A 15718-nucleotide genomic window follows, 5' to 3' on the forward strand; every position below is an offset into this window, starting at 1 on the left:
ATATATATATATATATATATATATGTATGTATGTATATGTATGTATGTATATATATATATATATATATATATATATATATATATATATATATATATATATATATATATATATATATATATATATATATGTATACATACATATATATTAAACTAAACAACATTAAAGAACCGGATAAGGTGATGAAGCTGGCTCATCGGAATGGACATAATATCAGTAGCACCAAATTGAGCAACTATTCCCTGCTCCAATAAGAGCGCGGCCAACAGAAGCGGTTTTAGGGGAGTCATGAGGGGGCATTTACCCCGGGTGCAGAAATTTTAGGGGCGCAAAATTTCAAATAAATAGTTCAATTGCTACAATCATTTTGCAATTATTGAAATTTTACATATACTAAAATAAAGTAGAAGGCACAGCGTGCAGTAAGTACAAGCAAATTGAACCCAAAAACTTTTTTTTCCCATTTCTTCATTACCATTGCTTGAAAATAAAAGTAAGTAGACCAAATTTAACTAATTTTATTTTTTTTTATATTTTGTGTTCAAATTTTGTTAATAAATAAAAAATGTATTAATAAATGAAAATTTTGTCAGAATTTGGCCTGAAAACTTATGAGAGACAGGGGGGAGGTTAATTTAAGTTTTGCCCCGGCGGAAGAGAGGCCAGAGCCACCACTGACTACCAATAAAGAAGAAATTTGCAAAACTGGAAATAGAAAACGCAAATTAAAGTGAGATCATTTTCACGAAAAAATGTTAAAGCTCAGAAACAAAAAATATAGCATGATAACAAAACTTCGAATGAAGTTTTCTGGGACTACGTCAATTATAACAGCCATGGTTGGTGATAGTCTTAGCATAAGCGGTTTTATATCAGACAGTTTTCTTTCATATCAGCCAGTTTACTCCCACGAAATAGAGCCTGACCCTAAATGAATGATTTTATTCAGTGATTAAACGCGTACAGAGTATTTCACTATCTAGTCTACAAAACACAGCATAAAATATCAGAAACTAAAAAACAAAAACAAAATACTAAATACAACAAAGAAACAAGGAAAAACAAAGAGTAGACAACAGTAAGTAAATAGTAAGTAAATGAAGGGGAGAAGGGGGAAAAAATTATGCAATATCCAGTCTCTTTGTTCGGTTTAAGTATTCTAAAGCGGCATACCGAGCCTCTTTAATAAACCAGATAACATTGATATCAAAGTATTAGAGTAAGAAAACCCCTGTAATTTAAATTGCATTTCGGTTCTTTCATTTAAAAAAAAAATTACACTAAAAAAGATAATGATATAAAGTCTCTTTGTCACCACAATCACAAGTGGAACAATTACTTTTATAAATTTTACGTAATAATGAATTTAATTTACCTTGGCCAGTTACAATTTGTGTCAGTTTATAGTTAGGAGTAATTTTTGTGACTTGAAGACGGTCAGTATGATCAGTAAAAACTGAAGGGTCGAAGGCTTAACAGCTTGGCAGAATAACTCCTACCATTTCATATATAGGTTTTTGCGTAAGGTTTTCCGAATTTCATTTATAGTATTAGAAGTAGAAATGGAATTACCGAATGTATAATTTACTTGCGAGTCCGTATAAAGTGCATGTTCATTTAAATTATGGCTATTTAAATTATTCAGAGATGGCCAATAATCAGGCCTTCCTCTCTTTAGATATCTGGTGGGATATACCTCTTTGGCTCTAAAATCGATAGGAAGGCAACCTGCTAAAACTGTTAACCTGACCCTGAATCGCATTGAGAGATTCCAGGCCAACTGAGGCTAGGAATATGAGGAATAGCAAAATGATGATAATATTCACCATCTCTACCTAACTTATCGTTAAACAATAAATATTTACATTTTGCGAAATACCAATTCTTTCCAGAGAAGATCGTATCTTATTAACGATCTCTGCTAGATCTACTTGAGACCAATTAATTAGCGCCAGGTGATTTGCGTACCCAAAACAAAATAAATCCGAAAATATATAAAAACCAATAGAAGATATGCTCGATAGAACACTAGATAATCATACACTGAAAATATAGTTGGATGGGAGAAACCCACCCAACTTGTCTAACTCCGCGGTGCACAGGTACGTATATGTCAGAAAATCAAACCCCTTGATTCCAAGTTTAAATAAGAATTAAGATATCAAATTTCACCCCCAAAGGATGGGTACGGATGTACTTTTTTTATTGTTAAAATAAAGTGTAGGGTAAATTTGATTTCCGGAAAAACTTTCTTTCATATTTTATATTTAGCAGTAGAGCCAGGTGAACCAAAATTTCAGGATTTAGCCGAAATGTCAAGTCATCGGAACTTCCACTAATCTAGCTCTACGACTCATCTTAAAATTAAACAATAAACAAAAAAATTTACTGAAAGTAAGGATCAACATTAAAACTTAAAACGAGCAGAAATTATTACGTATATGAGGGGGTTCACCCCCTCATCAATACCTCACTCTTTACGCTAAAGTTCGTATTTTGTTCAATTCTTTAAGAGTGGTCCCTGAATCACAAAAGTCATTTAATTAGAATAAATAGCTCTTTTGAAAGTACTAAAAAAACTTTAGCAGGTATTGAAGAGGGGGCGAACCCTCTCATCTGCGTAATAATTTCTGTTTAAAACTTATATATTTGAAATCAGCATAAAAATTCGATTCTTTTGATGTAATTTATTGGTATCAAATATCCGTATTTTAGAGTTTGGTTACTATTGAGCCTGGTCACTCCTTACTCACATCTCGTTACCGCGAACTGTTTGATCCTGAAGTTTTCAGGAAGCGATCGTTTACCTTGAAAAAGTGTAATATTTTCAAAATAAATTATCCATAATTTGTAAAGATGCATAATTTGCGATGAATTTTACATTCTCCTCTCCAATTGTTTGATTAAGTGTACTGGATGTATTATGGTGAATTAGTCTCTTGATTTACTAAAATCAAACCTGTGTCTTTCATGCTTATTTTGTTCCATTCCCTTATTTAGTTGAAAGTCTTTCACATCACTATTATATTTGAATAATACGATAATGACTAAGGAATTTAAATGATGAATGTGCTTGCAGGTATTCTTGTTGTCATTTGTATTTGTCTCGGATGAAATGATGTAACTTTAGTTTGATCAACCATGGACGTACGTATTGATCCAAAACTGCTATACAGTTCCATCCTAATCCGTTATTTGTTGGAGAATGAAGTATAGATTGTAATTTACCAGATAAGCTTGATGGCAATAAATTTTAATGGCATAATTTCAAAGAAATGTCGTTGAATCATGATTTAATGATATTGAATAGGTTTGGTATCAACACGTGCACAGTGCGTTTTGCTGCACAGTGATGCAGACATACATTCAGAAGCATAAAAACGCAACAATATACTGGTTATAAAGATAATACGCCACGAAATTTAATTTGTTTCTTAGTTGTATGTTCGCTATTTTTCTTCATTGTAAGTGAATTTCGATGAATTTCTCTGCTCGGGACTTTTGGAGAAAATGGAATCTATGTTACAAAACTATTTGTGGCATCAAAATTATTTTTGCTGAGCTTTTTTGTCTTGAATTGGATTTTTAAAAGTGAGCTGTGGAATACTGGTATGTAAAGGTGAAAACTCAGTAAAGAAAAAAGTAATAGAAAGAGTAGAATAAAAAGACATAGAGTACAAAATACTAACACAAAAAATAGAAAAGAAAATAATAGCAGAATAAATAGACAAAAGGAAGAACTGCCGCTTAAACATAGTCGCCCACCATGTGGCTCAATTGATTCGTCATTTAAAAAAGCAATAAAAAAACCTTTCGGGTAAAAACTCGAACAAAAAAAGCATCGTCTATAATTTGACAACAGTTTTATTCTTTATACCGTAAATTCCAAGCGAAAGGAAGTTCTTCTATGGCTTAAATTATTGCTGCTTAATAATAGCCTTGTGGATAGTTTTTTTTTGTTTCGTTAAATGGTATTTTAACTAATTTGTGCTTTTAGTTCTATTTCTTTTTTTACAGACTGCAACTCTCGCCGTTGACAACTGCAACACTAACATCGCAATTAAATTTGGATCAAACCTCGGAAGCAGTTGGCGATGTGCCAATCAAACTCGGCAAATCCTAGAAGCACGGTATGAATGACTGTTACTATGAATCTTCTTCTGAACTGGTTGGAAAAAGCAACATAACTCATTTGACAACTTTCCAGGAAGGCCTAAAAATTTTTTTTAACATTTTATCATCAACACGAATGCTGGTTTAATTCTAACCCGTTTTTACTAGTCTTTTAGTACGTTTTATGAAGGTGTCTTATTATAGCACATATTGCCATTATGTTTCAGGTTTTGGACTAAAATTAAACTGGAAATTACTGTTTTTGGCATGAAGGAGTTAGCTTGTAATAATAATAAAACTTTTACGCTGAAAACGACAATGCAATTCTAATTTATGCATCACTCATAGCTATTGCTTGATTTTTGTTGATGTTAATGATTTTACGCAATTTGAATGATTGGGACATTTTTTTTTTATTAGTTAGGGAGTTTTTCTAGAGAAGTTTTTATTATTCTAAATTTATATATGAAAATTTGTTTTTTCCAGTGCCCATAGTTTTTTGTGAAGTTATGTTTTGGTTTTTCTTTTTTTTTAGAATTTACTGTGTATAAGACAAAATGTATAAAAAGTAGTTTAAAAAAGCTATGGGTTGCGGAAAAATTGTAATTGCCTTTTCTAATTCAGCCTCAAGAGGGTAAGTATTGTCTAATTTAAATTAGTTTGTCTAATTTAATAATATCCAACGGTATGTGATGTAAACTGAAAACTGGACAAATGAGTTTGTAACTATGAGCTAGCATGTAACTGGGTAGCTAAAAATACCTATGTGTCCACCAAATCACCACCCAATCTAGCTTCAAATTGTGACCTTTTAAATAGGAATTGAGCTATAGCACAATTCCCATCCTTAACTGTATGGCATCAAAAAATCAAAACGCATGTAACCCTTTTGAAAAATCCGTGCAATGTTTGCCTATTTGGCGCTGCCATCAAACTGCCTTTTCAAGCAGTAGATTAAAATTTATGAAAATCTCTTGGCGGTGGTGTTGTTCTCTTGCGAGTTCTTATGAAATTTTTATTACCCTTTTACATTTTTAAAAGATAAACAAATAGCCAGCAGAAACCACTGGCTACGCACTAGGTATTTTCTAAATAGAGTACGAACACATAACAGTTAATTAACTTCCGATAATCTGGTTGTATGAACTCGGTACTAAGTTTTGTGCAGGTTAAAATATAAAATATAACGCTATAAACAAATAATCGATTTTTCAGTGGGTTCTTATGAAAAAGGAGAATGTGGGATCCCCTTTTATAATTGCAAAGCTTGTTAAGTTATTAGTGAAGCTGTTAAAAAGCATTAAACCTTTGCAAGTGGGCATTTGGTTAGAAAATCTGCAACTTAGTTTCTTAATACTTAGATTAAGTATATAAACTCACATGTACTTTAAGGTATGGGAGAGCAGTTGATGACTCAATCGACCTTACTTCTTATTAGAAAAGCCATATCTCACTAAGATGTAATTTAATATTCCCAATAAAGCAGACAGTATGCCATAGGTAGTTCCTAATTAGACAAAATATTGGAGACTGAGAAAGTAGGTATATTCATGCACGAGCTACTTTGGTAGAAGTGGAGAGCAGCGGCATCTAGCTAACTATTTAATTTGTTTTGCAATTTCAATCAAAGTTTTACGAATTGGTCTCTAGCCCCAGCAAGGCCCCAGAGAGTTTTTTTTTATTTTAAACCTCCACCCCTTCTTACATTTGAGCTTGAGAGATTATTTATACACTAAATTGCAATTGCCTTGAATTTGATATTTTTTTTTACATTTTGCTTAAAGTCTTTTTTCTAGTGGGATTGAGCAGCAAAAAAATGGGATGAGTTGAGCGAGATTTTCATTGATATTTTTTAATGAGAGCGCAAAGTTGCATTCGCGTAGTACTAGAATCTTCTGAATCATTGAAAAGCTGCTGATGTGTTCTCTGACTAACTCTTTTTTGAGGACAATCAAACAAATGAAAAAACGAAAACTAGTTGTATTTTGTAAACCTGAAGAACAACAGAAATTAACGTGGATTCATAGGATTTAATAGTTGTCACTATGCTCCATCCCTGCTTTTTATGCTTAAGTTTAACGGAAACTTTAAAGCAAGCAATGGATGTTTCCTAAAGTTGACTGTTCGCTGTTTACGGATGACTGAGCTCATTTAACTGTATTTGCTATTTGCTTTGAAATGCTGGGTTTTCAGTAAAGCTGGAAATGATGAAATTTACAGTTTAGGTTTTTTCTTGAGGTATTCCTTAACTTTTTTTTACATTCAACATAGCTTTTAGTATTGCCCAGGAGCAGGGTCCAGCGTCGCATTTAGGATAATTTGGGAATGCGTAGGAATGTATCACCGGTTACTGTGAGTTTTTTTTTTTTAAATAGAAAAATCTTGTTTGATACTCATAAGTAAAGGGCAGTAGAACTTTGAATATCCCCTCTAATAATTCCCCATACGACATGCTATGACTCTTAGCTGATTTTGATCACTTCTTAAAAAACGCATCCTTCATTTTATTTCTTAGGAAAATTTGAAGTTCAGTATTTTGCTGTAAAGAGTCAAGACCTCCTCTCTAAAGTTTTTAGACTTGTAGGAATTCATGGTTTAATGTTAATCAAGATCATAAATTTTTCAGAGGGAGGGGGGTAATAACTACCCCTTCTAATATTATGCAAATCTTCTCAAGTCAATGACTTTTGTTAGACCTTTTTAAGCATAATTAACTTAGTATAGCCTATATTTTGTTTTCAGTTATCAATTTTTAAGTTTCGGTTACTAATGACAAGGGTCACTCTTAACCTACCTTTTTTTCATGATCGGTTCAATAATTATCACAGTGTTCATATTATATTATAAAATAAAAGAATCTACTTGAATTTGTGAAACTATCTTGCATTCTGAACATGGTGTAGTTCTGAGAATATTACCCTAGAATTTTTAGACAATTGTTTTATCTATTTAATCTATTGCTTTTATCATTTGTGCTCTTAAGGTTTCATTAAACTAAAACGGGAACCTCTAAGACTGTATTCACACAACGCTTTTTTCAGTGAAAGCGAAACAGGAATGATCCTATATATACTGGTTTCCTCCTCCCTACTCTTTACGCTATTAAATAAAAAAAACAAGTTTTTTTTAACTGAAAGTAAGGAGCGACATTAAAACTTAAAGCAAACAGAAATTATTCCGTATATGAAAGGGGCTGTCCCCTCCTCAACGCCTCGCTCTTTACGCTAAAGCTTTTTACTGTTTTAACAAATAAAGTTTGAGACAGAGTCAAACTTTAGCTTTGATTTTGGCTCACCAAAGAAGTATAAAGACGTTTCAGGAGGGATTTTTTTCTAATGGGATGGGGGGTGTCCGAGGAGGGGGTTACGGGGGAAGATCCTTCCACGGAGGATTTTTCCTTGGGGGAAGAGATATTTCTATGAAGGGGGCGCCGGATTTTCCAGCATTATTTAGAAAACGATCAGAAATTAAATGAAAAAAACTAGTTTTTTCTTAAAAACACTGAAAGTAAGGAGCAACATTAAAACTTAAAGCAAACAGAAATTATTACGTATATGAGGGGGTTCCCTCCCTCGTCAACACCTCGCTCTTTACGCTAAAGTTTTTTTTTAGTATTTTCAAAAAAGTACTATCTATTCTAATTAACCGGCCTTTCTAATTTAGGGGTTTGTGATTCAAACAAAATTCGGACTTAGCGTACAGAGCAAGATATCGACTAGGGGGCAAACTCCCTAATATACGTAATAAAAGATACGAATATAGAAGTTCGTTACGTAAGTTAATTCGTAAGTTACGTCAGAACAAAATTTTGAGAAAGCCAAAAAAGAGAAATTAATATGCAAATTTCGTTTTAATTATTCATGTATTAACCAATACTATATGTAAACAATGGGCAAAGTTCATAACTTGCAGCCCTTCCCCTGGGAACTGTGGGGGATTAAGTCATCCTCAAAGATATATTTATTAGATTTTTGACTATGCTGAACAAAATGGCTATCTCAAAATTTTGATTAGGTGACTTTGGGAAAAAAATGAGCGTGGGAGGGGGCCAGGTTGCCCTCCAATTTTTTTGGTCACTTAAAAAGGGCACTAAAACTTTTAATTTCTGTTCAAATGAGCCCTCTTACGATATTCTAGGACAACTAGATCGATACAATCACTCCTGAAAAAAAAACAAAAAAAAAAAAACAAAAAAACACAAACAAACAAATAAACACGCATCCGTGATCTTTCTTCAGACAAAAAATACAAAATTCCACATTTTTGCAGATAGGAGCTTGAAACTTCTGCAGTGGGGTTCCCTGATACGCTGAATCCGATGATGTGATTTTCATTAAAGTTCTATGACTTTTTAGGGGTTTTTCCCCCTTTTTTCAAAAATAAGGCAAGTTTTCTCAGGCGCGTAACTTTTGATGGGTAAAATTAAACTTAATAAAACAGTGGGCAAAGTTCATAACTTCCATCCCCTTCCCCCGGGAACTGTGGGGTATTAAGTCATCCTCAAAGACATATTTATTAAATTTTCGACTATGCTGAACAAATGGCTATCTCAAAATTTTGATTGGGTGACTTTGGGAAAAAGATAAGCGTGGGAAGGGACCAAGTTGACCTCCAATTTTTGTGGTCACTTAAAAAGGGCACTAGAACTTTTAATTTCCTTTCAAATGAGCCCTCTTACGATATTCTAGTTTTCACCCCTGGGAAAATTAAAAAAAAAAAAAAAAAAAAAAAAACAAAATAAAAACGCATCCGTGGTGATCATTCTTCTGACAAAAAATACAAAATTCCACAATTTTGCAGATAGGAGCTTGAAACTTCCGAAGTAGGGTTTTCTGATACGCTGAATCCGATGGTGTGATTTTCATTAAATTCAATGACTTTTGCGGGGTGTCTCCCCCTTTTTTCGAAAATAAAGCAAATTTTCTCAGGCGCTTAACTTTTGATGGGTAAAACTAAACTTAATAAAGCTTATATATTTGAAATCAGCATAAAATTCTGATTCTATTTATGTATCTATGGGTATCAAAATTCGGGTTTTTAGAGTTTCGGTCACTATTGAGCCGAGTCGCTCCTTACTTACAGTTCGTTACCACGAGCTGTTTGATCGTTTTTACTAATTGTACCTCAGTAGAGAGTGTTGTGCATCTCAAGAAACCACAAGTTAATATTTATTTTGTTGCAGAAGTGAGTTGTTTTTTTTTGGGTGGGGGGCAGCAGTCCTTTCATGTATAAGATAAATTTTTATTCTTTTTAAGTTTTAGTCTCACAATTTACTTTCATTTGGTACCTTTCTTCGTTTAATTCCTATTCGCTTTTAGTTTAGGCTCCATAGTTGTCTTATTTGTGTTGGGAACTATCAATCCATCATCTTCTACGCTTCAAGTTTCAGTATAATTCTTATTTAACAATGCATCGAGGTTTTAGATCACCTCTAAAAAGTTCACCCAACCCCTTAAACTATTTTCTGGTGGATTATTTGAAGTGTGAAAAATGGATTATCGGGTGGTAATTTATCATTTTACCAGCAATGTTCTTATGGAAATTCCCCTTACTGTATGTATATAGAACAGTAATTTAGTACTTCTGTCTTTATCTCGAAACCGAGTTTACAAGAGGACAGTCCGAGTGTTTTGTTTCTATAGGATAACAAAATTGTTTTTCAAAATGAAAACATTTAAAACGATTTACAACTTACGATTTTGATCTGTCTTTCCAGCTGCATTTTTCTTACTGAAGTGTGTCATCGCTTCTTCGATTTGACTGCTCCACTACAGATAGGTGGATTGCCATCTCTCACCAACGTTTATCCGGTAGCAAGTACCGGTTTCGAAGGATGTATTAAGGATGTCTATGTTGATCATGACCTTCTTAATTTAAACAGGTGAGTTTAGAATAAAAAAAAGCTGCCAATTAGAAATTCTTTGTCGTTGTCTGACAAAAATATTATATGCTATAAATGAAGATAAAAAGAGTTAGATTTTTGGGTACTTGTCCATTATCCAGAACACACCCAAGAATTTTGCTTTGTTTGATCTGATCAAACCGTTTTTTCTCTCGCATTCCGCTGTTCTTACTCTTTTGTGAAATAAACTACGATGCAGGTATATTTTAATTAAATATTTGATATATAGAAGTGGTTTGTTAGGTATTTAATATAATGTGGTGGGGGCAGCCTGCTGTTTATAATTCTTTGTTGTAGTTTTCTTAATTTTGTTACTAAGGTTTTATATTTTCGTCATATTTTGGTATATTTCACTAAGATTAACCTAACTCCACTTCTTGGGTTTGTTCAGTATAATGGACAAGTACCGATTTTTGAATAGTAGAAGATTATTCTAGAAAAGGAAAGAATTGTTCTACTTATTGAGACCGCTAGAAACATGTACTCGAATGAGGGTCCACCCAGCCACAAATGTAGGGGATGTGGTTCTCGGGTATAGCGCCTGTATAAATGTCAAGATTTTTATGGATTTCCTTTTGATATAAAAAGAATATAAAAAAAATTTGCTGTTTTTAACTTAAACCTTTCCCCCTCCACCAAACACCTATTGCATGATTGTCCAATACCGGAAAAAAACAAACAGGCAAGAGAACAACGAAAACCAACACAATGTCCATTGTACAATTAGGGCTGGTCAGCCGTGATTAGTGCTTTTTCTTCTGCTCAAAACTCAATGGAGCGCCAATCTGCCCGAAGCCTATATAGCTGCGCATACTTTTCACCACAAATCTGTTCAGAGCGTCACTCTTTGCTCCCTTGCATGAAATTCATACTTTCTTTAAATCGTTTCTTATGGCTTCTTCTCACCTCAATCAAGGGCGTCGATATTTTCACTTTCTACATGGTAGTTCGAAAAAAAAACAATAACAAACAAACATGACTATTGAAGAACTATTATCCTCCATCCGTATAACACGACCTAACCATCTTAACTTGTTTAAAGTTATAATCAGAAACTAAAATTCAGTCTTTCGTACAATTTAATGTTTGATGTGCGGTCATTCAAATGAGTACTTAAGACCATTCTTAGACAATTGCTCTGGAAATGAATCTGGCCTATCTTCTTCAATCTTCCAAAATGTCTATGTTTCACAGCTATGCTTGTCCACTGTCGTTGTCGTTGCTTTCATCATCCTAATTATAGCTATAGGGTTATCTTCATATTTCCCGAAACTTTTTTCGGTTAATGACAGACGTTTTCACTAAGTAGATTTCACGGGTTGGGCACAAAAGATTGGAACTGTTTTGTGCTGTAACATGTTTTCAGATCTTTGCTCTGCTCCAAACCCCTTGTACCGTCCTATTCCCATAGAAGAAACTCTGCCTGTGTAATGTCATAGCGGAATCAGGTTGTACCTTTCACGAGACTTGCCAACCAGCACCGCGATTGCAAACAGACGTTAAGGAGTGGCGCCACTTAAGGAACTAGTAGCCTTTAAATAAACGAGTATTGCAACGTTTATTTGGGTAGTGGATAGTTTATCTGGGCTTTGTTTGTTTTGGTGGGCTCTTTTGGACCCACCTTTTTGGTGGACTTTTTAACCTCCTTCTTGCTATAATGTTTATTATGGGCTGCTTCTCCAGTTGTAGCATAGTATTTGCGGCCATGAATGTGCAATCAGTCATAGAAAATATGTCTTGGATTGATTGAACAGGATGTTGAATCTTATTTATAGGAATGAATCACCACCAAGCGGTAAAAACCATGTATTCCACCTGGCATTATCCCCTCAGGCTTGCACAAAGCCGCCACTCCACTGAAGTTCCAAGGGACTTATTGCTGTAGTTTCGCAAGCCACCTTAAGGGCTCGGGGTAGCCTTAAGAAGGAGTTCTTCGCCCATGGGCTGCGCTGATGTAATATTTGTGGATAAGGTCCCAAATGAAAATGTAGTATTTCTTCTACATGGGTTTAACGCCAAAGTTGACACATTTAGTATTTGTTTTACGTGGGATTTTACGTTTGTTTTACGCCAAAGTCTACGTAGGATTAAATTCCCGTGGAGAAGTTTCCCGTGAGGAAGGGGGGGGGATTTTTAATGGAGGATGAGCCAGACTTACCAGCACTATTTGAAAAACGATCAGAAATGAAAAAAAAAATCAATTTTTTAAAAATGAAAATAAGGAGCAACATTAAAACTCAAAACGAACAGAAAGTATTCCGTATATGAAAGGCCCCCCCCCTTCAATGCCTTGCTCTTTACGCTAAAGCTTCAGAGTTTGTCCCGATTTTTTAAGAACGGCGCTTGAAACACAAGGTCTATTTAATTAGAATAGGAAGCTTTTTTAAAAGTGCTAAAAGTTTTAGCGTCAAGAGCAAGGTATTGAGGAAGGGGCACCCCTTTTATATACATAGTGATATCTGTTCGTTTTGAGTTTATGTTGCTCCTTACTTTCAGTTAAAGTAAACTTGTTTTTTCTTTTATGTAGTGTTTAAGGAAAAGGCCTTTTCAATACCTTGCTGTAGCCCGTTTTCTGGAACTACAGTAAGAGGCTATAAAATTAGCTCTAATGGTTCTAAGCCGAATGATTGCCTCCAAATTTTTGCTCGGTAATACTTTAGCGTTGTGCTATACAACATGGGAAAAATCGCTCTTCCCTGTTGGCGGACTCACTTTTTCCCTGTAAGAACTTTAAACTTTTTAAGTAGCTCGAATTAGCCCTCTCTCGGATGTTCTACGACCAACGATTCGATAAATGGCCCCTGGAGTACATAGAAGAAGAAAAAATGAAATAAATCAACATACGCCTGTGACCATCCTCTTCAGAAAAATTGACCAAGTTAAACTTTCAAATTGTCATTCGAAATCAATTACCAAATCAAGACTTTTATCATCGTAAGGAAAACTCCGTCGTAACGTTTTTTTTATATGTGTAAAGCTGAGGTATTAAAAAAAAGTTATATGACAGCGCTGAAATACATGGTTTCTTTTCATTACAGTTTCATCTCGAATAATGGTACGACGCCGGGTTGCCCGGATAAAAGAAATCTTTGCAGTTCCAACCCTTGCAAGCATGGAGGAAGATGTAAAGAGGGCTGGAGCACATATGTCTGTGAATGTCCTGATGGCTGGGGGGCAAAAGACTGTAGCGAAGGTATTTTCTTATAATAATTCATGTTCACTATATAATAAAATGTATGTTTTTAAATTTATACAGTTGATTTTAAATGAATCAGTTATTTTATTGATTGGCCGTTACTCGTTTCAGAAAAAAAACCTTTTCAAGTGTGAGCCTTCTAAAATAATTTCCTACTTTCGTGCCTGATACACCTAAAAGTTATAATACATATCTAACAGCAGTATTGACAAAAATTGATAATGGCAAGTCTTCTAACTTTATAATTTACTATGCTTTATTTTCATTTATGATTCGTTGTGATTGTCGCTGTAGCAAGTCTTCTTATAATATATATATATTATTTCTTCTATATTATACTTACTATTTTATACTTAGTGGTGTTTATTCTACTTTAATTTTTTGAAGCTTACGTGGCAGACTTTCACTTCTTTCTCCGCTTCCCTTGAGCTTGTGCTCGGTCCTTCGGCCTTCTGAGATGACCCTTGCATCGTTTGGGCTATTGCTTGACACGCCTCATCTGACTTTTCTATTCTCATGTTCAAATACTCGTAAATATTTGCTCTCGCCTCCAGAAGTTATAGATGCGCACGCACATCTATGATTTTACTATATTCTAACTTAAAAGAAAAAAAATTACTATTGTATTCCCTAACTAATATCTATGAGGAGGCTAAGTTAAAGCAGGATTAAATCCAATATTGCGGTTAGGAACTTTCCCCTCCTGTATATATTAATTTGTGTCATTCTTATACAGGATGTCTTCCTAATACATTGATTCACCGACGGGAATGTTTTATTCCCTGTCCAGTCCCTTTGGGAACACAGAGTAATATGAGTTTTGTTGTTGCTGTCATGGATTTTTCTTTCTTGGAAAATATTGATTTTGTTGGATAGTATTAAGTAAATAAGATAAATCATTGTTGTAATGGTTTTTAGTTTAGTATAGGGGAAATTTTAACATTTCTAAAAATCGAACTGGTAAAAACAACAAGAACAGATACCACTTTCAAAGGAATGACGTTCTTATGTTTTGGGTGCTTAATGTGATCCTTAAGGCTCTTCGAATGATATGAATCTTTCGTTGTAATATCGACCAAGAAAAGTTATTTGATGGATTTTTTTCTCGGTCACTAAATTTTAGTTTTCTTGTTTAGCTGAATCAAAAGATGTCAAGCTATCATTGAATTTTAGCGATTTTTCTACACTTCCTTTGTGTGTTTCTTTTGGCACTAGGATGCTAAATAAAGTCCTTAATGATCCCTCAATAATAATGACTAGAGCCGATAAAAGCAACTCTTTAGTAGTTATGAATAAAACTATTTATGATAATAAAATTAATTCATATTTGAATGATATAAACGCTTATGCTAAACCAACTCATGACCAGACTAATAATTTGCTCAACATGTTATAAAAGAGTTGAAAATACTCATATACTCGTAAAATGGCAGAATCACTCTGCAATTGTACATAAATTTTTCCCTCGTAGTATTTTTGCTAATGGATTACCAAAATTAGATTAACAAGGCATCCCCTTGAGACTAATTGTAGCTTGTAGAAAATCGCCTACTGCTAACATTGGAAAATGGCCATCCACTGTATTTAAACCTCTGCTTCACTCCCAAAAATCTTATATAAAAAATTCAGTAGATTTCATAGGAAAATTGAAAAAAATCGATATTTCTGAAAAATCCATATTATGCAGCTTAGATATAATTTCAATTTATACTAGTGCCGATGTTTCAAAATCGGAGCATTTATTGCAAAACGAACTTGAAAACAATTATCATCTAATCGAAGAATCAGCAATAGGACTAGACGTTGATATTCTCATGAATTTGGTTAAATTCTGTATCAAATATTCCATGCACTTTCAGTTTCAAGATCTATATTACCAAAAAATAAAGGGCCTTCCTATGAGAGCCCCTCTATCAGGCCTACTTGCAAATATTTACGTCGAACATCTTGAAAACTGGGCACTTAATTCGCATTTTCTTAAGCATGTGTTTTGGGAACGTTTCATGGACGATATAATTTCAGTTTGGAATTATGGTGAAGATGAACTTAAGGTTTTCTAGAGTATCTAGATACTCACAATAGAAACCTTCAATTCATTTTAGAGACAGAAAAAGAAGGGAAAATACTGATTTATATGTGTTGATTGTGCGTAGCATAAGTAAGTTTGATTTCACAATTTACAGAAAACCAACGCAGAATAATAGATATCTTCACTTAAAGTCTAACCATTCTCCAAATATATTTCTTTTTGATCAAATACTTCGTATCTGTTCAAAGCCGTATCTTCAAAAAAAAAAGAATTGGATTTTATTAAAGACATAGTCTTTGGCAACAATTACTCTATTTCTCTGATTAATACTGTTATTGCTCAAAGATTAAGTATACATTCTCTAAAGGCCCTAACCCATAATTGTAGATAATTTAGATAAACCCGCAAACACGATTTACCTACCTTACATTCCAAAAGTTACTTCAAAACCATTTTTTTTTTTTTTATAATTTATCTGTT

General features: G+C 33.8%; 1 protein-coding gene across 1 annotated transcript in view; it reads left to right on the top strand.

The window, feature by feature from the left end:
- LOC148940057 (protocadherin-like wing polarity protein stan) overlaps positions 1 to 15718 on the top strand; it is a 421746-nt gene that overhangs the window by 318748 nt on the left and 87280 nt on the right. The window contains exons 13-15 of the mRNA XM_089106281.1: positions 4016 to 4128; positions 9828 to 9992; positions 13052 to 13206. Coding sequence (XP_088962407.1) covers positions 4016 to 4128; positions 9828 to 9992; positions 13052 to 13206 — 433 coding nt within the window. The remainder of the gene's footprint in view (positions 1 to 4015; positions 4129 to 9827; positions 9993 to 13051; positions 13207 to 15718) is intronic.

This window comes from Artemia sp. Qi Xiang Cuo, chromosome 20, assembly GCF_049724085.1.
Source record: "Artemia sp. Qi Xiang Cuo chromosome 20, ASM4972408v1, whole genome shotgun sequence".
NCBI lineage: Eukaryota > Metazoa > Arthropoda > Branchiopoda > Anostraca > Artemiidae > Artemia > Artemia sp. Qi Xiang Cuo.